This window comes from Lagopus muta, chromosome 2 (genome assembly GCF_023343835.1).
Source record: "Lagopus muta isolate bLagMut1 chromosome 2, bLagMut1 primary, whole genome shotgun sequence".
Lineage (NCBI taxonomy): Eukaryota > Metazoa > Chordata > Aves > Galliformes > Phasianidae > Lagopus > Lagopus muta.
The window spans coordinates 24,711,525-24,734,707 of record NC_064434.1 but is presented as its reverse complement, the minus strand read 5'-3'; the positions used below and the strand labels follow the sequence as shown (position 1 = coordinate 24,734,707).

The 23,183-nt window shown below is 36.4% G+C and overlaps 1 protein-coding gene across 15 annotated transcripts in view; it reads left to right on the top strand.

Annotated features, from left to right (window-relative positions):
- Window positions 1-23,183, top strand: part of KHDRBS2 (KH RNA binding domain containing, signal transduction associated 2) — a 337,849-nt gene that overhangs the window by 194,733 nt on the left and 119,933 nt on the right. For 14 of the 15 annotated variants that reach the window (XR_007374929.1, XR_007374928.1, XR_007374926.1 and 11 more), the window contains exons 5-6: window positions 11,397-11,524; window positions 13,606-13,801. Coding sequence is in view for 3 of the 15 variants with exons in the window: in XM_048935423.1 (XP_048791380.1) it covers window positions 11,397-11,524; window positions 13,606-13,801 (324 nt within the window). In the remaining 12 variants the exon portion in view is untranslated. Of the gene's footprint in view, window positions 1-11,396; window positions 11,525-13,605; window positions 13,802-15,284; window positions 17,067-23,183 lie in introns of those variants that run through there. The other variant, XM_048935426.1, reaches the window with a different exon arrangement.

The following is a 23,183-nucleotide window of genomic DNA, read 5'->3' as shown; positions in this document are numbered from 1 at the left end:
AAGTCCACGAACTTTTTAGCCAAGAGTGGAAAGCTGACTTCAAATACTGGTCATGATTCTTGACTAAAATCAAGGGTAGGATTTAAGGTCATCAGGGACTGAGAGCCTGTGAGGCACTGGGTAGCTGGTATCTGATGCCTCTAACTGTATAATAATATTACATGTTCATTTACAGATATCTAGAATCTTGTACACAGAACTGTAGTCAAGGTTTTGACTTTTATGCCTACCTGGCTCTAAGGATGTGGTGACTAAGAGAAAGTCATAAATACACACCAGTCTTGAGGTGTAGTCAAGCACAGATGGAAATAAAAACAATTGATGTTTTCTGTTGGTGAGCAAGAAAGACTGGAAAGTTTGTGACCTTATCAGGACTGTGGTGTTCAACGCAGGCTCTTTAGTCCTTAGGTGAGTTATCAATTTACTTGTTCAAGACCAAATACAAAATCTCATCAGCCACAAAGGAATGAAAGATTTTGAGAAGCAAATCTTTTTTCTATTTGGTAGTAAGCAAGTATTAGCCGATATTCTATTTTAAATACATATATATCCAAAAATAGTAGTACTAATTTTGTTAAAATGCCTGGAACCCTCTTTAATGCATGCTGCAGAGCAGAAAAGTAGACATTATATATATATGTACCATATCTCCTGGTGAATAATCTTATTTACAGGGCTTTATGCCATAAAAAAAATCAAAGGTATTCAAAGTAAATAATCACAAATATTGACATATATTTTTATAATGTTGCATACTAAATTCTTGAGCTTGAAACTCTGGCAGTATTGTCACACACATCTGGTTACAGTTCTGAATATTATTTGTAATAATTACAGCACTTACTCAGGCTTACACACTTCACTCCAAATCTTTCATATGCCGTGTAGTTTTAAAAGAGGATGGAGACACTGGGGAATCATTAATATCACTGTACTTGATACTTTGCCAAAGCCTTTTTTTGTTTTATTTTTCTCTCTCTTTTTATTGTCTGTACTTTCCTTGGTTATCTTTTCTTACATCTTTTCTTACATCTCCAGTCTTTTTCTGAAAAGATAAAGCCAACAACATTGCATACCTGTCCAGTGGATTTAGAAAAACAGCTTTTTTAAACTTGCATATCTGAAAAACTATTATTTCCTAATTTATTCAGCTTGCATTTCCCACCCTACCCCCAGTATGATTTTATGCATTTCTTCCCATTCCTTTGAATATTTATTTTTTTGCTTATTAACTACTATATTTGCTCTCTTTCTCACTTGAAATGTGATGTAAGCTTCAGGAAATTGAGTCTTCAGTTATTTTATTTTTATTTTCTGTGACAGTTCAGACAGTGAACCTGAAATTCAGTAGCAGCTACTTTTCACAATCTTTTTCTCATGTTGGCGGAATTTAAACCCAAGAAGCCATTGTGGCATATAGAAAATTTTCGTGGAAATATTAGAGATAATCAGAGGTGAATGTCTGGAAAGAAAGGCCTAGTGTTTGGAAGAGTGAGGTGTTGCAAAACTGTGCGGTACCTGTGGCAGAAGGCAGGTGCTGCCATGTCATGCCAAGGGTGTGTAGGAAGGGGCCCCACCACCTAACCTGCTCAGGAGCAAGCACAGCTGACAGCATTTTTCGTCCTGAGGTGAGGAGAGCCAAGTGTAGGAAGGGGGCTTATATCTGCTTGTTCTCTATTGGCTTTCCTCTGTATCATTACATTGGTTATCCATAAATCTCTCAGTATGGGAGATAATTTAGATTATAGCAGATCAAACCAAGCAGATTTAAAGTATGTTTGATTCCAGCAGTGAAAATTGCTTTTGTATTTTTACCGCACTCTTACACATCATCTTCTCAGCATGTTGTGTTTTATATTTTTCCATAGCATACAAAAAAGCTTTGGCTCTGGGAAAGATGTGCTAGACTGTTAAGTTTGGGTTAGTCTTATTTTTGTGTAGAAGGGGTACATGAGAAAAACAGTTATTGTGTTTTCTTTCTTGACCTGACTGAGGAGAACACTTGAGGCATGGCTGTCTCTGAAGAAAACAAACCCTGATGGTGGCTCAAGTTTGCTGAAAGGACTTTCTGTGAATGTGCCTAGGACTGTCAGTGGAAAGTCTTCATCCTTTTTACCAAATCCTTATTTTGCAAAAAATAAAGGACAGAATACTCAGGTCATGTACCATCCTCACAACTCTTCAAGGCATGGTGTCACTGCGCCGAGTCACCCCCCTGCTAGCTCTTGCTTTCAGGATATAGCAGTTGGTCTTCTGGTGACTGAATTTAAGATATTCCCTATCTCCTGCCTTTGAATCAGACAAAAGTTAGATCTTGGTGTATATTTGCAGTGTTGTTGGGAACATTTCTACTTTGTGCTTGTGCTATACCTAGTCCTTGCCAAGTCACTCCTTCTCTAAGGACAGCTCATGTTTTCTTAGTTATGTACTGGTATATAGCTGCATCTTTGTGCTTCCAGTTAACAGATGGATTCTTAGCATATTCCTGAAGCATGGAATTAACATATCCAGAAAAAATTCCAGTCACGGGCCCAGGGAGGTTGTGGATGCCCCGTCCTTGGACGTGTTCAAGGCCAGGTTGGACGGGGTCCTGGGCAACCTGATCTGAATGTGTATGTTTGGTGGCCCTGCTAGGCAGGGGGGTTGGAACTACATGATCCTTGAGGTCCCTTCCAAACCGGGTGATTCTGTGATTCTGTGTGATTCTGTGTACTGCAGTAAATCAAAGAAATACTACTTCTGCTTTAAAAACTAATCTGTCATTTATCAAGCTCAATCCCATTGTACTATGTGTGATCATACAGGTTATCACCTAATGGGATATTTTTAAGTTCTAAAATGTTTCAGAAGCTGTAACAGAAAGGATGCTCAACGAACAGCTGTAAGATATTTTCTTGGCCAGATTTCTCATCCTTCATTTCTCTTTGTTTACCGTGCCACATGGGAGCAAGAAAGCATAGCTGTAGCAGGACTATATGAGACTGGCACACTAAATGAGAGCAATTGAGTCTGAATTTTGTTGACTGCTGTTGCCATTCTTTTTTTGCTCAACAAGTGGGCTGTAAACCTATGGAAGTGGGTTAGCAGGATGCAACATGGCTCCCACCTGACATAGTTTTAAAAAGAAGTTGAATAGGTGCTATATGTAGCTTGCAAATTTGATTTACCATAATGTAGTCTTATAGCAGATCATTTCTCCAGTCTCAAGAATAATTAGTAATGTTAGAAGTCAGAGTAAAACTTCCCAGCAAAAATCTGGAGAAAAAAAAACACTGATAGTCTTACTCTTCTGCTTTCTTTGAAGCAAATAGTTTGTCCCAGAGGAAAATCACTTATATCATGTCCTTCCTTCTTAGGATGTGTTACAAACATCCAGTGCAAAGTCTTTTCAAAGACTTCTTTAGTGGTAGATGGCTACACCGCTCTCCCCACAGTCTGCTGTATGGCCTCTCATTATATTATCAATTCCTTTTTATATCCATTTCGTATGACAGCTGTAAGTAAGCACAAGTCTCTTGCAGCCAGGATTCACTCAAAATTAAATTCATGGGTAGGTAGCTGTTAGCCAACTGACTTATGTGTCATCATTGCTCTAATTTGAATTAAACCATTGGTCTGGGGGCCTAAGAGCAAGAAGAGTGGAACAAATTGGGGCAACCATCTGGAATTTAATACATATTTCTGAAAATTATTCAAACAGCATGCACTCAACTTCTTTGTGGCTAACACTAATTCCACATAAACTGGAATAATCTTCTGTTCCAGACCCTCTTTCATTTGGAGAAGAAAAAAAAAGAAAAGCCCAAACACAGTACATTGAATACACAACTGCATGCTGCTTATTTTGCTCTGTTCTAGCAAAGGTTAAAATGTCTGGATCAAAGTTTCACAGCAGTTGTCTATGCACACTGTACACTGTACACTGGGTATTGGCAGCTTCTCTTCAATGCTGAGGAGTGAGATGTCCTCCCCTCACCCTCCCACACTGCTTGTAGAGCGCAGTGCCCCATGATGATGTTGCCAGGCAGACTTAATTGTGCATGCTCAAAGAGAAAAATGACATCCACACTTGGGTTAGTGCTCTCTGTGGCAAGCTGACAAATCCCCCAGCTGTCAACTAACCTCAAAGGCAAGTGTACGTGGCTCTAGCTTATGTCTGCTTGAATTCTGCCCATAGGCATTTATAAGCTGAAACTCATATTGGCTGCACACATTCAGAATGTTGCTGAGAGAAATATATGGTCTGTTTTATCTGTTTTGGTCTCTAAGGATGACCCACACAACTAAGGTTTATTTTTCAGAAGCAGGTAAAGACAATCCTTTTTTTTTTTTTTTTGCATATGTGACAAGTGAAAGGACATGATGTTTATAGCTATGGATCTGGCTTAGTTGCTGATTGCTTAGAGAAAATCACATTTCTTCCTTGGACTCAGATGGATTATACTTATTTTTTTATGCATTTTGGGGAGTTACTGTCAGCCAGAGAGCTGCATGCACACAAAATGGCCTTATGCAAGTGCCAATATATATGGGCAAATGCAAAGAGGTATGTGGCGTTAGTGCAGTATTGGCATTGCAGAAGAGGACTTGTGGCAGAAGCATTATCACTTGTGGTGCACTGCAGGCTGTCCATCTAAACCTTTCATTACCTGGCACCTATGCTCTAGTGAAATAATCAGATCAATCTGCAGATGGGCAAAACGCCATCTTAACAGATGGCTTTGGCTGTAGGTAACCAGGAAACCATGCATATACATTAGAATCGGGTTCAGAGAGCACAAGCCTTATCTAGAAACATGAAAACAGCTGTCGGTTTTAACACGTCCATGTACTGTTGAAGGCATATGTCATACCCATCAGAACCTACACAGGATGGGCTAGAGTCTGCTTCCATCATTCCAATGAACATTGCAGGAATTACTTGATCAGGTATGGTCCCTGCTATAGGTTAATCTTATGCTTTACAGCGAACTTTGAATTTTTATTACTAAAAGATTCTTTATTAAAGGATGAATTTTGAGGATGCCATTCCATCCACCTAATTTACATGCCCAGCTGAGACACTGGCTCACCTTAATTTTAGGTGATTGAGAGGGCTGTCCAATCTACCTAACATAATTTTCTTAGCTTCTTAAGTAGACAGGGATTGGCTGTAGATACGCATAGGAAAACGTTCAATATATTTACGTTTTGAATGCAATTGAACCTTAGAATTAAATCTTTGAATATAAGGAAATGATAAAATACCTATGTCAGCCCTGGATTTAGTTCACCAAGCTCTTCTGATAGTGAACAGCCAGTGCTAATTACGTTCTTTGTAGCGCACTGATATTAAAGCACTCAGCTAAGAAGTGAGAATTTCTGGGTTCTTGGCCTCTTTAGTAACAAACTGCAAATCCTCACTCCATGAGTCCAGGTTAGTGTTTTTCACCACACTTTGAAGCTGAATCTTAACACAGCTCACTGTCACTGGTCCACAGAGAACACAAAGCAGCAGTGACTACAGGGAGTTCCTCACCACTGACTGTTTTCACAGGCTTGATGCTTCCCCACATGTACAGGACAGCTTGAGGACAAGATCTCTACTAGTGTCCAAAATTAATTTGTGGCTATCCAAAAATTAAAAAATAAAAGGGCTATATTCACATCATTTTACTCCAATTGATTCTCTGGATTTTCTGTACCCTACTGGCTGGCTATGGGTTTTCTTGAAACAGTTACTCAATAGAAATTTCAAGCTAATTGTTACTTAGGCTGCCTGAAGATAGCCCCGATAGCAACATCAAGATTTATGGGAGATAGGCTAGCTTCAATGAATCTGTGCACATATATGGGCTCTAAAGCTCTTTTAGTGATGCTGGGAGCTGAGCAGGATGCAGAAGTGCCAGGCGAGTTCAAATCCGTCTCCTTCTGCCTACCTGCTACCTGCTACACCAAGTGCAGGAAAAGAACCCAGAATGGGGAATTAATGTGAATGTGAATATGATTTTTTCTGTTGGCAGTAGTTTCAGAGAGTATTATAAGCCTGAGAGAGAAAAGCAAGCTTAGTAATAGTTCAGTTTGTAGGCAATACAAACTGAGCTTTTAGAACCTTTGGACCATATTTCTCATCTTGACTATCCATGTTTACTTTAAAGAAGTGAGGGTCACTTTACAGTAATAACTAACTCTTTTGAAAACAGAGTCTGTCACAGGTATCATTTTTAACTTCTCTACATAAGCCAGCTGTAAATTTGAGGTATTAATGCCTTGGGGTCTTTGAGAAGCATTTTATAGATAGTATTGTATATAACATTATATAGATAGTAAGCACAAGTAAAGCATTTATTTTTTGGAACTTCACTCTGTTGAAATCATGGAAAGTTTGATGCCTTAAATCCATACTAATAGGTAGTTGCTAGTCTGTAAATTTAAGTTACCTTGTTATTCTGTTCTAGTTTTATCAAGAGTGTGTAGAGGGTAGTTTGCTCTTCACATGATACCTAGCTACGTAAATTGTACAAGGAATGCAAGTATGCTGTAAAGCATCATCTGTATAAAAGACCAAGTGAGACCCAATCATACCTCAACATTGTCAGTGTGAAGCATTCTGATTATCATTTTTGGTTTGACATGCATAAATCTGCATTCTTAAGGTAGTTTGCATTTAACCTAAATTACTTTCCCCTTAACTAGGTAGAATGAAACTCATCTGTCACAGATAAGAATAATGATATTTATTAACAGTGCAAATCATTCATACACATGGAAAGAACTTAAACTTGCAAAACACATCAGGGCAGGAGATCACAGCCCTTAAGAGATTGATTTATCCTCGACTTCTACGAGCCTTTGTTATGATAATGACAGATATGTATTCCTATATAATCCATTGCCTCTGTCTGTGTCTTACCCTTTGATTTCTTTATAAACTCTCCTTCCTTGTCACTGCATGTTCTTTTTAATTCAGATCAGGTTATGCAGCTTGCGTGATACGTTTCTATTTTTTACAGAAGTGTTTTTTACATTTCCTAGCTTACGTGCTTTCCATCTTTGCTGTACTTCCATGCTAGAACAGCTCCTGGATGAGCTGTCTCTAGTCTGATTTTGATGCTGACAGCTTTCTTTTGTTCCTAACACAGCCAAGGCAACTGACTTAATTAACCATTATAAGCATTGTTGTGGTAGTTTGGGATAAATGTCTTCATGTAGCCTAGAATACTAAATGTTTTATCTAAATATGTACTTTGGTTTGGGCCACTTAGATAAACATTGTGATTTGATGGCTCTGAGTTTCTAGTGGCTTTGCTAAGATTGTAAATCCTTGGTGTATCTAAAAAGTCAGGATAAATATTTATGTAAATAGACATGGGTGTGAGTGGTTAGCTCACCCATAGTGATTGTTTGCAATCACCTTGACTGCTGTGATGTACATACATCACTGAATGAACCTATATATAGACAATAGTGCCACTAAGATATAAACCAGAGCAAAATGCATTTGTTAATTATATGTTAATTTCAGCTATAAGATTTCTAAATTAAATGAAAATTGTGAATACAGTACATTTCTCATGAGCTTAATGTGAAGAGTATTTTTTCTGCAACAATAAACTACTACAGTGTATAGCTGCTTAATTATACTTTGTTTAGTACAGGCATGTCTTGCCGCATCTACTCTCACTTGGGACTAGATATCTACAAAATATCATCAGCGTAATTTTGCTCAAGTGCCAGGCTCTTGTGCACTTAGCCAAAGTTAAATATTCAGCAGGATAGTCTGTCTGTAGTAGTTATGAAAGATTAAATCTGTTTCTGTTTAATTAATGTGTTGAAGTGAGAATGTCTTTTGAAAATTTCAGATTTCAGATTTAGAAATTGTGGCTTTTATTATGCCTTTTAAAAGGCATACAGCATAAATGATCTACGTAGTTACATATTTAATGGAAATCTTTCTCTTTCAGTATACTTTTCCCAACATTCTAATTACAGTTCTCCATATACCTTTGTCTTTTTCTTGCTGTTTCAAAATACTTTGTTCATATTTAAGAGGGAATACAGCTGGAAAGCAAGGAGAATTGTGTAATGGAGTTGTGCATGTTTGCAGATCCTGCTGTATTTATAAATTTAATTTGGATTTTCCTTTCAGTCATTGCTAAGATTTTTAATGATATTAACATCTGAGCAAGGAACTGTGGCTTTGAGGCAATTTCTATTACAAGTTCATTTATACAACAATGTTCCAAAGGAAAGAGATTAAAGCAGCAACATAGACAGTTTTAATTTGTGTTCTTTGCAGGCATTTTTTTCTTTTTTTTTTTTCTTTTTTATTTTTTTTCCCCCACATCTTTTTTCTAACAAAATTTACTTGCATTATTAATGAAATTCACTCTAAGCACTGCTGTGGAATCTGATGGGCAAACTCAATCAGCAAGGTTGAAATTATAATCCTTGCAAAGCCAGTATGAATGAATAGCAGACGACATTAAGCCAGTCACAGGAAATTGTACATTTATTTATTGCTGTAAATGTGATTTGATTGATTCTGTTTCTTTCCCTTTGTGTTTTACAGAACACATTTATTTATAAAGATGTCTTTGTCTCATTACCATGTTAAAATGACAGAAAAAATGTGCAAAAAGTTTTGGCAATTGCTGTGAACTGAAAGCTATCATCTGGTTTACTAGCAAATTGGGGATTTACTTATAATTATGACTCTGCTGCAAATGTCACATGTTGTTTTGTATAAATATGGTACTCTTCTGAATTGCATTATTAGACTTTATTCCAGCTGCACTCCCTAAAAATTTAGAAATGTAGAAGTGAAATTATCACCAGGCCTACACTCTCTAAGAGCACAAAAAGGTCAGCATCATATCTTTAAACAGATTGCCCAGGCTTCTGATTCAGTAATTTAGAAAAAAAAGAGGCTTAGCTCTTTATTGGGATCTCTTCAGGATGTATTCCTGAGATCAAACAAAAAATAGTGGCAAAACTGTTTGAAAACTTCCTCTCCTGTTTCTCCCTCATCACTCAAACCTCCCTCGGGTCACCAGCCTCTCCAATACTCCACGCAAGAGTTGGATTTTGTTTTCTAGCTTTAGTTGTTTTGTTTCACAGATCACATTTACCAAAAGTCATCTCTTCCAACAATGGCTTCTTTTGAACAAGGGAATCTAAAAACAATACCCTGGATACAGATGAGAACTTCAGAGGGTCATGGAAATGTCTATCGGAAGGGTCAATTGAAGGTCTTCTTCAGTATTTCTCTTCAAGCATTTCTACTGCCAACAGTAAACAGAAAATCAAGGCAGTTATGTCTCTGTCTAGTTGAATCTTGAATCTGTATAGCCTATTCAAGGTTTGCAATAACTTTCTTCCAACAGTGCTTTAACTCAGTCTGTTATTTCCCAGCCTCTAAAACTGTATGGGCCTGGTCATCGCTACAAATGTGTAGAACTCTGCGCCACTTCTTGTTGACCTTCAAGAGGTTTCTGTTGGTCCTTCTAGCTTCTTAAATTCACTCAAAATTGCAGTTCTGTAATTATTGATGAAGGGATGGAATTATCCTGCTCTACTCTGAGCTTGTGTGGCCTCACATCGAGTACTGTGTGTAGATTTTGGCACTACAGTATAAGAAGGAAATAAAACTGTTAGAGTGTCTAAAGGATGGCTGTGAAGAGCTGGAAGTGTCTAAGAGGAGAAGTTCTAGGAGGAGTGGTTGAGGTCTAGTTTGTTCAGTCATTTAGTTTGTTCAGAGCAGAAGAGGCTGAGGGGAGCCCTTGTGGCCACCTGTAGCTCCTCATAGGGGAGTAGAGGAGCAGTGCTGATCTCTCTGGTGATAACAGCAGGACCCAAGGGAATGGCATGGAGCTGCATCAGGGGAGGGTCAGGTTGGCTGTTAGGAAAAAGTTCTTCACCAGAGGGTGGTGCACATGGAACATGCTGACCAGGGCAGTGAGCAAAACCCTGAGCTGCCAGAGGTCAAGGAGCATTTGGACAACACTCTCAGACATAGGGTTTGAATTTTGGATGGCTGTGTGTGGAGCCAGGGGTTGGACTGAAAGATCTGTGTGAGTCCCCTTACATAGCTAAGGATATTCTATGATTCCATGATTCTATCATTTTCAATGAGTCAGCTATTTACTGTTAGTATTATCTGCAAATTTCTTAAGCCCATTTTGCTGGAAAAGAAAGCTGACTTCAGAAATTTGGTAAGGATTAGAAACTGGTGAAATCCAAGTCCTGTCTCATAGTTCGTTTGGTCTAACTTGACTAGAATGAAGTGTTACTTGTAACTAAACCTAGACAGTTGTCCATTGGAGAAGAAGCAGGTACTGCAGCATTTTTTGATTCTTGAATGTTAGTCCATGACAGTTTCCTGTTTAAGGGTGTAGAATTTGAAGGGCTGAAAATCTATATATTCTGTTCAGAAATGCTAGTTAACTGTTGCAGAGTTCTCCTGACAGAGAGATGGCTACTGCAGGGAGCCCTTATTACCATGTTCAGCTGAAAGCAAAAGAAACTAAAGAAAAAGGGAATTCTGACTAAGACAAAGGCTGTAAAATCAGTTTAAATTACCCAATATTATATGTTTTGAATCAGTAAGAAAAGAACAATCATCCAATGTTCTGTTGACTGAGCTAGCAGAAACTTGCAGTGCTGTAGATACCCTGCAGACTTAGAATGGGCCTATTCTATATATAATTGAACAATTTTATACAGTAAACATTGCCTTGTTGCTCCTAAAGAGAGCTCCTTTCTAAAGTTCTTTAATAGATACACAGAATAACTGAAGGCAGCAATCAATGATGATAAAATTCAGTAAATGATATGACTGTAGAGTTTAATTTCATAATGCTATAATCATTGGTATGTTTTAGTGAAACCACCCAATCAAAAGCATGCAGTGAACAATTTTCTATGCCAGAGTGCAGTGTTATGCGAAATATGTGCTTGGAGTACATAAAAGTAGACAATGCTCTCTGCCAGAAAAATATACCAAGTATTTATAAAATGGGTTTTTTTGTTCTTATTTCATGCTGTTTCAGATTTGTACCTTCTGTATGTGAAAGTCTGTTTGCATTTTGTTTACAGATAGACTTCATGTTTACACCTTGTGTGCCTTTTGTTTTCAATTTTGTGTGTGCGTCTTGTTTTTAGCCATCTTAAGTATACACATAAATTTGTTTGACCATATATTATTGCTACTTATCCAGTCCACAAATACATCAATTTCATATCGCTTGATATGAATACAATATGAATAACAAAAATAATATTGCAGCCTGCAGGTAATTTATGCAAGGCAATTCATCCAAACAGCATCTGTGCAATTTCTTTAATTTCTGTTTTAAGTTGTTTGGCAGCTCAGCCAAAATACAGCATTTCAGTAAGTTTCATCTTTTGCATTTCAGGATTATAATGATGAAATTCGTCAGGAGCAACTGAGAGAGCTGTCATATTTGAATGGTTCCGAGGATTCAGCACGTGGACGGGGTATTCGAGGAAGAGGGATCCGTGTGCCACCTGCAGCTCCTTCAAGGTGTGGTAGCTAATCTATTATGTGAACAGTTTTAGAAAGTGTAAACAATGGCAAAAAATAAGCAGTTAAAAATAATGATTGTAGACATCACAGTCAGTAAATCGAACTGACTGTTTTTCTTCTGAGAATTTGTGCTATCTACATTGTTCCAGGCTCTCGAATCTGTAATTTACAGGTCATAAGGGGGGGGTTGCAAGTAACAGACTGCAAATCAGAACAGATTATGAAGCCAGTGGAAGGATATGTCTGGGAGAAAACACTGTAATGCTGATGCAGAAGCAGAATAGTTGGTGTCATAAAATCATAGGTCAATAAAATGGCATTCTGTGCTGTAGACAGAGAAGGCTACATAGTCTGGATAGCTGCTTATTTGCCAACTCATTACTTATTTTTGGCATAGTATATGAATAATACTAGGCTATAGTCTAAATATTAAATTGTATCCTATGTGTTGTATATGTTATCATTTCTTTATGAATTTCACTGATATCATCTAAAACTTTTGGTATATGAATGTTTCCTGAATTCCTGCAAGTATTTTTTTGTGTTGTGTATGTGTGTGTATTGTCAACAGATACCTCTGCATGTTCATGAAGACAGTATATAATCTTCCTGTAATCCTTATGGCTCATTTTTGAATGTGAACCCTTAAAAATTTGTTGCCTAAGGTATTTAAGTTATCAGGCTACTCATAGGCTTGGCAAGTGGTGCTAAGAAAAACACTTTTAGAGGGAATGCAATACAGAGCTTCCTTGATTGTGCTCACAGAGAAGTTGCTCTTTGGTAATTGAACTGGCTGATCTTGTCTTGATCTTGATCTTTTTCCTTCCTGGAAAGTGTTTTCCCTCTGTTCTTGACATTTTTTTTTAATCTGTGATATCTTACACATGCCCAAGACATTATACACTAGACATTCATGACCGTCTTCTAATGGAAGTGTTCTGAGGCTCAGAAGTTAGATTTCCTTGCTACTAAGATCTGTGAGGGACTTGATGGTGATGTTCACAACATCATTGTAACAGGCAGTTTTAAATTAGTTTAAGTATAATCAGTGGAGTGCTGGCTTCCATTCTTATTGAACACTACTGACTGGAGCAATAAGACAGAAACTAGGATGTTGGATACTTTCCTTACTTAACAGTAAGAAATCGCAGAATGTTAAAAAAGGAGTAAGGGAAAAAAAAAAAAAAAAAAAAAAGACCTGGAATATCTAGGTTAAATAAGTTACTCTAAAAGTAATGCCTCCTATTTATTTCCTACTACAGTTGAAAGAATATAATAGAACCGCAGAACTGTTTGGTAGAGCAAATCCTCAGCTACAACACTATTTTTATATATAAAATTATATACTGAAAGGAAAATCATAGATTGTTTCTCTGATATATCCTCCTTCTAGTTTGGCAAATCTGGATACCAGAACCTCTTTTTAACCAAAAATCAGCTGCTGCTTCTGACATACCAGTGTTTTGGATATAGCGTAAATAAGGAGTAGAATGCTAAACTAAACCTTTCTCTGCTTGTCTATATGCACTGCTCTCTCTGTAAACTGAGAAAGGCCAAATCTTATGCTATCCTTTCCTTGTGCTGAACTAAATTGAACAGGAGTGAAAGTTCTTACTCTCCTTTTATACTCCCTGCTTTGCCTTGCTCTTTTCTGCTATCCAGCATCATCTTCTGCCAGACAAATTCTCCCATCCACCAATAAGCATGAAACTGACAGTGATGACTGCTTTTGTATTTTGGAAGCAATGGAAAAAAATCTTCATTTTTTTTCTTGTTTTGGAACTACTTCAGAGTAACTCTGCAAATTGAATCACAATGCTCCAGGATTTCAGTAGTACAAGTGAAGAAGAAGGATCAGATGTAAAAAGCACTGAGTAGCTTAGAAATAATGTCTTTCCATAACAGAAGTTCTGCATGAGATACTGCCTAAAAGAGCTTAACATCATAGCTGCCAAAACCCATAGTAGCACAACACTTTAAATAGCAGTAAAAATACAAGAGCCTTTATAGTGGGGTAGCATTTGCCTGTCCTCCCTTAACATACACCCCAGTGCATTCACTTCTTTCTGCTCCCACAGGGGCCGTGGGGGTGCGATTCCTCCGCCCCTCCCTGGACGAGGTGCCCAAGCACCCAGAGGAGCACCAGTGACTCGTGGAGCTCTCCCCGTCCCACCTGTAGCAAGAGGTGTTCCCACACCTCGAGCAAGGGGGGCCCCAGCGGTACCAGGCTACAGACCACCCCCACCACCTGCACATGAGGCATATGAAGGATATGTAAGTAATTGCATGCACCATTAACAGATGTGAGCCAAACTGCTGTGCTGAGCTACCAGCACCTCTAAGGCCGAAGAATCTAGTCAAATAAGCTCTTTGTCTCTACTGCGTACCTCCTGCTGCTGAATCACAGTCTAGGTGATATAATGTGGCAGGAGAATTATGGTTTGGGTGATGTGAGTTCACAGAGCTTTTCACAGCTTAGCTTTGGATATGAGAAGATTGTGCTAGTTAGCTCTCAGAATATCGCAAAAGAGCAACTCAGGCTATAAATGAAGACTGCTGTAGTTGAAAAATACTGTTTATTGTAGGTGAAGTTCTTAGGAATAACAAATAATATCCCTTCTGAGAAAATAAGATTTCTTTATTCTTCTGAATTCTTATTACATAAGTATATATGGATTTTTCACTCGTATTCATAGTTGTGTTACAGATGCCTAACAAATAGAAATACAGGTATTTTTCATTTAAACTGATACAATTATGCATATTTAGCAAGGAGTAGTAGTAGCTGTCACCTTTTCTTATGAGGTGTTACAAGTAATCATGCTGTAAACATCAAAGCTTTCAAGTCATCCTCATTAATGTTCCCTCCTGGAACTATCACCATAACAACAGATATTCAAGTAGAAGAAAAAATTCCGTCATATATAAAATCTGACTTTTCTGAGCTGTAACAAATCCAAAGGTAAGAAAGATGAACAACCCATCCACACTTTAATTCTATCACTGGGAGAACCATTGAGAAGATAGAATTGTGTTGAGAAGATTCAGTTTTATTTAATTAGAGGCCTTCTGGAAAAGCTTTACTCAACCGTCTGCATTTGAAGAGTAGAGGTTAGATCACGGCCATTTCAAATCAGGGGCACACTTTCTGTCAATGCCAAAAGCCAAAACTGAACAACAGCTGCAAAAAAAAGAGGAGGGAAATTAAGTCCCTACTATTATTTACCTCAACACAGTTTCTATTTTTAAATGAGTATAAAGCCCTGCTTAAAAAAAAAAAAAAAAAAAGAAAAGAAAAAATAGTATTAAAAAAAACTATATCCCTCATTTATGGATAATATAGATAGATAAATATAGTATATCTGTTTTTTGCATAATATCTGAAATCTTCCTGTTCTGTGCAGAGTTCTTTTACTAATCCACAAGTGACAATTTCAAAACAGGGGTTTTGTAATTTAAGATTAAAATTATAAATGAAGCAAATCTTCTTTTCATCTAATCTACTGGTAAATGTCCTAAGATATTAAACAGATTTTAGGAAACATTTATTAGCTATTTCCTGTTTGGCAAATATAAAGAAAGAAGAAATTGAGGCAGCTGGATTACAGAAGATCAGGAAAATATTCAGGCAATCCTACACTGCTTTTGCTCTCAGAAACACAACATATGCACACAAAAGTGATTTTAATTTATAATAGAGTACACATTTGTGCTTTTATTTTACCTATTTAAGTAACTGTAAACATTTTTCTTGTAGAGCAAAATCATATGTTTTGGAGATCCTTCAGTCTCCTACATCCTTTCAACATCTGTATTTCACAGCTGAGAATATACGGGCTTTCCCAGATTTGCCGTCATCCAACAGTTTGCAATGAAAATCTCTCTCTTACCAATTTGGAGAGACTAATGAACATAATCCAAATACATTCTGTTATCTTGCGAACTGAGACAATATTTAAAACTGTTGGTGTACAGGTGGAAGGAAGAGTTCAGTGTGAATTTGTTAATAATATTTTAGGGAAAAATATTTTTAATTTTGAATGTAGTAATAAACACCATTTTTCTTCCTAAATAGCAATTGAACTATTTATCTGTCTTGATGCTAAAACCAAGTGAATTTATTTGTTGACCAGCAACAAATGTCATGTGTAATTGTTGTTCTTTCACAATAAATCCCAGAGATGAAAAACTAATTTACAATGAATAATTTATCCAATTTACTCTGTCTCATTTTCTGCTTGTAGGCAACTTACGAATAACTCAAGGATATTACCATTTCTTTATATGTTTATGACTTTCATTTCTGAGAACGGTACTCCACTGCAAATTTTGCATAGGATATGCAAGCACCTTTGGTTTGATTAGCAGCGCACATGAATGCAGTGTCACCGATTTTGTGTAACTGCAGGTTTTTTTTCTTTGCTCTAATAAAATATACTCATTTTGATGCTAAGTTCAAAGTGAATTCAAGAAATATAATAGGATGGATGCAGCAGATTTTTTTAATGTCTCAACAGTTTTTCCTGGAAAAAACATATATATATATGTATATGTATATATTCTCAGTTCTATTAATCAGAGATTCTGTTGACTTTTCCATGTTGCAACACTTAACTGTTTAAATACTTTGGATAAGCATTTAAAAATTTGGATCACTCCTTTGTATTTTTGTATTCCGGTATTGGCCTTTGGAGGGTCCATAAACCAAAATGACTGAAGGTTTCTAAAGAAAAATGAAGTCTTGTTGCTGCGATGAATGTATTCGTACTCAACATTTTGAATGTAAAGCCCAATCAAGGGGAAAATAGTTTTGAAAAATTTTCAGAAAAGAGGAGGGCTCGATAGGAATGTGTCCACTTGTGCAGCTCTTCCATAAAGAAGGAGTGACACATCTCACACCCTTTTGTTTCCTTGCTTTTGAAAGAGACACACAGCTTTTCTTGGATGTAGCTTGAACAGTGTCCGTGAGGAACTTCTGAAGAGCACCTACAGGAAGCAGAGATACAGATATTAGAGAGAAAATGCAGAGGAAAACAATGGTTGCTACTTGCCTTACATGTCTTAAAAGCAGTTTGTTATGTTTGAATTTGAATGGAGCTCTTGATGAATTAACTACGCAGTATTTGTGATCAGGGGGTTTGTCTTGGGTTTGTAACCTGGTGACTAGGAGTACTCTGCAAAGGTGACTGACCTTACTTCAGTGCAGCTGATTTGTACAATGTGCTCTTCTTAAGGAGATGCTCACTTGAGCATAGTTAAGAGCAGAGGCTTGAATTGGTCGTTATGAACTTTCCTCGAAAGAAACTATTTCTGAAGCATTGCCATACTGAAAATATCTCTGAAAAGGACTCAAAGCTTCATTAAAAATAAAGAAATAACAGCCTTCTAAACCATGGACTCTTTGTTTTCACAGGAAATCACACAGAGTGATTCCCAATTAAATGCATTATGGATCATACTTGGAATACTTTCATACATTAAGTACACCAATTAATTTGAATTACTGCTTAATTTTACTTTCCAAATATAGTAACGCATGCCACCACTAGTTGTTGACAGCAATGACTCAGTCTGGAACATTATAGGAATACTGATTTGCCACCAAGTTGTTGTTTTTCTCAAAGGATGCTGAAGACACAAAAGTGAATGATAGAATGGCAGCCATGCCAGCAGGTTTTAGTGAAAAAAAAATATTTGTTTGGAATTTATCAAATTAATTTTTTAAATTAGGTTCATATTCTACATTGCATTAGGCAGAGACATTTTGAGTAGTGAGAATGGTACTGGAATTGCATTTTAATTGCTTCTTTTTAACTTACATCTTATATAATTGTGATTTGAAGCATTACTTTTGTTTGTTAGAGATCTGATATCAAGCCAAATTTTATGCTGGTTCTGTATCAGTACACCAAGATAGGAGATGGTAAATAAAAATGGGTGCAGACATTGTTTCAACCCTTCATTACGACCTTTATTGACAAGGGCAATGGAAATATTGATTTTGTGCCATTTTTTCATTACAGTGGTTAAGATTTGTTGGTTGAACATGTATTTTTTCATATACTTGAAGTTTGTAGTCAGGAAAATTAACAGTTATCATCATTACAAATTGAGGGAAGACTTCTGGAATCTTTTCTCAACAGTGGTAAGCAATTTTAAAGGTTAAGCTCTTATTGGCATATTTTGAGACAGCAAAAGAATGATAGACAAGACTGGTATTCATGATTTACACAGTAGTGTGACAGTGCATGAGCAGACCTTCTACTGGAAGGAATGTCCTACTGAGGCAATAAAGACACTGATTATTTCAGACTATATATTTTATTTTATATAAATATAAGTCAAAAGTGCGTGTACTTTCTGGTCATGGAGCTTCAGTCTTCTTAATCTTAAAGAGCTATAATGAAAAACAGTGAAGGTTTTCTTTGTATTTTTAAGAGCTATGGTAGGCCTTCTTAAGAGGTTTAACTTGCATTTGGGCTATTTCAAATACTTAGCTGATGTTCAAATTAAAATATATTGTTTAAAATAATCATTCTTTGATCTCTCAGTAAGAAGATCCTTCCAGTGGAAATCTAGAGGTGGCCTACTACTAAATCCCTTGTGCCAGATGTGAAGAATTGTAAACTAGAATAAATTTAAGACTAAAATACACACCAATTTCAAATATTACTTAGACAACAGGTAGAGTATGGTTCAAAGGAAAACAGAGTAGCTTGCAGTTCAAGATAGCATTAATATTTGTAGTAATATAAATTAATTTTACTATGCATTTATGAAAACTGCTTCACCCAACTGAATCACAAAATTAACATGTCATACTTCTAACAAACAAGGTAAAATATTGTGTTTCTGTACAATTTGTATTGTATCAAATAGGCAAGATTTTTTACAATATCCTGCACAGAGAGGCACTCATCTTAATATGAATACCTAGATAAGGCTCTTGTATTTACAAATAAATATATAATTTGTTTATAAGAAATGCACCAGCTTGTCAAGACACTGAGAAGCTGGCGAAGCTTCTAGGTGTGGGACAGCCAGATAAAGGGCAATTTTAGATAAAAATATTCTTTTGCCTCTCACTTTATTGATCAAACCAGCCAAACACAGCTTTTGGTAATCTTCTGGAATGAATGAAGAGCTGCACTCAAACAAAGTCACTGAAAAAGAGCAACACAATAAGATACATTGTGCTTTTAATGTCATGCTGTTCTTCTTCTCATTTCAAGCTATTTAAAATGAAAGCAAATGTCACACTCAGCTGTTCATTCTAAGCCCAATGGTTATTTACATTTTTCAATAGTTTTCAAACAAACTGAAACAATTATGCTTATGTTTACTCAGTGCCAACCTAGACGTTTTGTCACATTTACACATTTTTTAAAAAATAATTGGCATTTACATGTGACTACAGTTCCCAAAATTATGCATGTGAAGTCTCTGGTTAACATTTTAAACTGAAATTCTCAGGGATTTTTAATCTATTCTATCTGCTATTTTGAATGTAAATTGAAACTGTACGTAAAGACCTGCACTTCTTCTTCATGACATGTTTGTACCTGTATTAGTCCTTCAGTGAATATGTTAAAATGAGCAACTGGTACTTGATTCTGCTACTTTGAAAGTCAATTTCTATAATCCCAGCAGGATGTTCACAGTGAGAATGCGAGTGGGACAACTAAAGAGAGTTGTTCTAAATCTTGAAACAGTCTATACATTGGATAGAATGACATTCAAAGGCAATTTTTTTTTTTAATTGGTATTTGCGACTTTTAAGATGTGCCACTTATTGATTTCTGTGCCCCTTCCATATGAAAAAGAATCAATGAGAAATGTACTGGGGCTAAAGATCATTTGAATAAAGCTGGAATTATAGACACAGGAATCTACATGGCTGAGCAACATATTGATTAAATATGATTGATTACCCACTTACGCCCAAGGCACTTAGAAAAAGAGCTAAGCTATATTCAACTTACATCTGCTGTGACTTGAAAAATCAAATTTTATTTTTACTATAATAGCAATAAACAGGATAATGTCTGTATTATCTGAAAGACACTGCTGGGCTTTAGAATAGTTCTGTGAATCGTCATCTCTTGAACAAACAGTGGATTTCTCTATTAGTTATTCAGAGTTTGGGGAATTTAGTCCATTGATAATATAACAATATCTATTGTGAAAACTTCCAGCAACTTGATTACAGAATTAAAATAGCAGCAACTTTTTCACTTAAGAACAAAAATCGCAGTCAGCCTTAAACCATCAGTGTCTGATGGAACCTGGAATTCTAGAGCTTTTCAGTTACATGTGTAAAGTGTAGTTTGGTTCATATTTTTTTAGTTGATAGTCTAAAGAAATAAGTCTTATAATATGAAACAAGTGGTTTTGTAAATGTGAATACTGCTTTTGCACTCAGAACTGCCACGAAATTTGTAATGTGCTGTAAAGTGGACTTCTACTAGTGACTGTCTTGATGCGATTTGATTCTAAAACTAATATTTATGCAGTGGACTAAACTTTACTTATAAAATACATTGAACTTTTATATCTGCTTATAAATGCTCCAGAAAGATTTTTTTTTTGGTGAAGGATAAACTCTTCTATTGTCCTCTCCATGCTCTCCTTACTTTGCAAAAATATTTCTCTCTTTATCAAGTTTTCAGTTCAAAACTGTTTTCCATGTTAGACAGATTATAGAAGAAAATGCTGATGCAGCTGTACGTGTTTTAGTGTTATACATGATGTTAATACAACTATAGCCTAATAAATATTTATATTTGTTGTAAGGAGATCTAAGTGAAGGGCATCTCTCAACTGATCATCCAGCTTTCATATGGGCCTTAAATATTCATAATGTATGCTGTTATATTCATAAGATCCTACATTAAAAATATATGGAGTATTCTCCATAGATACAGAATTTTTCTGTTTGGTGCAGTGCACCATTTGATCATTAAACAGTGAAATTGTTCAGGAGCCAGTAGCCAGAAGTACTTGTCTACCATCATTTTTCTATGTCCCCGTTCATCATTTGACTATTTGTCTGATAGAGAGCAGTCTTGGTAGGTACAAAATGAATCTGTAAGCATTTTCTGGCTAAATTTGTTTGTGTGACTACATCTCTGCTCATGTTTCTTTTTTTATGACAGGTTGCAAAGGTAAGTTATAAGCTTGTATTTCGTGCAAATTTATACAAGTGAAGAGGATTGCTATTAAAGAATTGGGACAAATCCAATTTAATAAGAGTTGTTGAGAGTTCAGTTATTGTGTGAGTTCAGTAACAACAGAAGGCCAGGGTTTTTTTCGCAGCATATCTTACCCAAATTTAGTCCACCACAGACTAAATAATTTCAGACTGCAAGGTTCATCATAACTGGTGAGTTCCTGAGGAGGCAAGCACGCACATAAATTCTGTGGTAATGAGAAAATCTCACTGCATGCTGCTGTTTCTTGCAGACTGGTAAGCACAGAAACCTCAGATGTGCCAGACAATTATAGCAGCCTGTAGTTCTGGTTTTGGGAAAGGCATTAGGTGACAAAATGCTGTGACACTTAACATTATCACACCAACTTTGCCTCTAGCATACCAGTCTTTCTCATGTATACCAGCATAGCCTTTGTAGTAAACACGTTAGTAACTAATGACTCTTTAGTACAGCACCTAAACAAACTGCTCTGTATATCAGTAGATTTCACATGTAGCTAACCGTACTACCATTTTGCTTTTATATTTTTTTATCAGAAACTTTCACTTGTAGCTAAAACATGAGCTGCACAGCTTAGGAGCCATATTATGTGGAATCTTATGTAGGTTGTTTCAAAAGTTATTCTTGTTCTCCTGCACTTTTAAGAGCACTTTTTAAAAGTACTCACGGTTTCAAGAAGCTTTCATCATGGTTCATCTGCTTTCTTCTTTTCAGCTCATCCATGATATTGTCATCTTGCAAAAGAATACATCTATGTGAAACTGCAGTGATAGCTTTTTAGCAGCTGCACTTAGAATCAAAAACAAACATTCCAGAGCACAGTTCTGTTTCATTCTCTGCCTGATAGACCTTTTCGCCACTTGCTTCTATCTGCATACTTAATGCTTACTCAGAATAATTGGAAAGAAGGATTTCTATTGGTTTCACACGTATGGACATAGATTTGTATATGCCATGTGTATGTTGGTATAGACAAGGCTGGCTCAAGCTGTGCCATGAATACAGGCCATTTGCAGGTACATGTCAGCAATTTCTTCCCCTTGGGCACAATGTGAATGTCCCATTATGTAGTAATATTGGAGGGAGAAGGGTTTATAACTCTGCAACTGCCTTAGTATTTCCAGTAAATTGTTGTTTGAATATAGAGATGCATGCTTACATTCTGATACTCATGCATACGTGATGTCTATAGCTACAGCACAGAAAAATATGGTACAGTTCTTCCAACACATCTGTCTATAATGACTTTGTGTGGTAGCCTACAGTGTGCATGAGTGACAGAGTAAGGAACCAGTCTGAAAGATCAGATAAATACACTTTTTAAATCATGTGTTTTCTAATTATGCATTTTTTGTAAAACGTATTGATTTGACTTGCTCTCTCTCTTTGAAGCTGTAGTGTAGACATTTTTTTTCAGCTGTCTTTTTTGGGTCAGTGTTCAGGTGCAAGTCAAGAACTCTCCTTCTGGTCTTTCCTTAGCCCAGTCTGGTGCAGCCTAACCACAGGATCAAAACTGTGGGTTTGTCTTTAGAAACTTGTGTGGCAAGAATCTGAAAAGCTGGTGCAGATCAGCCAGAAAAAAAGAGTGTTTAACATTCACCAATTATTGTTTTGGAAAAAATAATGGATGATAAATTCTTACCCATCTCCCCATTATGCTCATTAGTATGTATAATCTGGCATTATATATTTGAAGCAGGAATAATTAAATGAAACTAAACAAAAATAAATTGGTTATCTCTGCTTCCATAAGGTCATGTAAAATGGTTAGACCTTAAAATAATAATCTGAACAGAGTGATGAACATATCCTGAGACTCTGAAAAGTTGTAGAAAAAAGATACAGGCATGAATTTAAATGAGTAATTTCACTTATACAGTCAAATGAGCTGAATAGAGTACAATTTACTTATATTTTTTCCCATTTTTAATTTCTTTAGAAAAGGTGATATTAAAGTGATTGGAGCATTCATTTGAATACCTCTGTCAATAAACGTGTCAATATCATTCCCAAATACGCTCATTTTTAAAACTACTGGATCTGTTATACTTTATTGAAGATGCAGAATTATTATATCTTTCTGAAGAACAACAAAATGAGAAAATTGGCCTTGTTATGAAACACAAGACCTTAAGTTTGATTTGAAGGGCTCTTAGGGAGTGTAGAAATCACTAGGAGAGGGATACATTATAGTGGTTCTGGGACCATAAAGTGTATGGCTAGAGATGAAAAATGTTCTTTCTCCATACAGACCTGCTTTTTTTCCCAATGAAATTATGTTTGCTTGCATTTTAATAGCTGTTACAATCATTGCAAGTGCCATTATTCATAGTTGTCTAATAACTCTTGGACTAGCTGCTGTTGCTTTGTTGATTTCATATAAAAATGCATGGAGTGTAACATCTGAAATCATCCACAATACTACGTCTGATAAGTTAAATTAC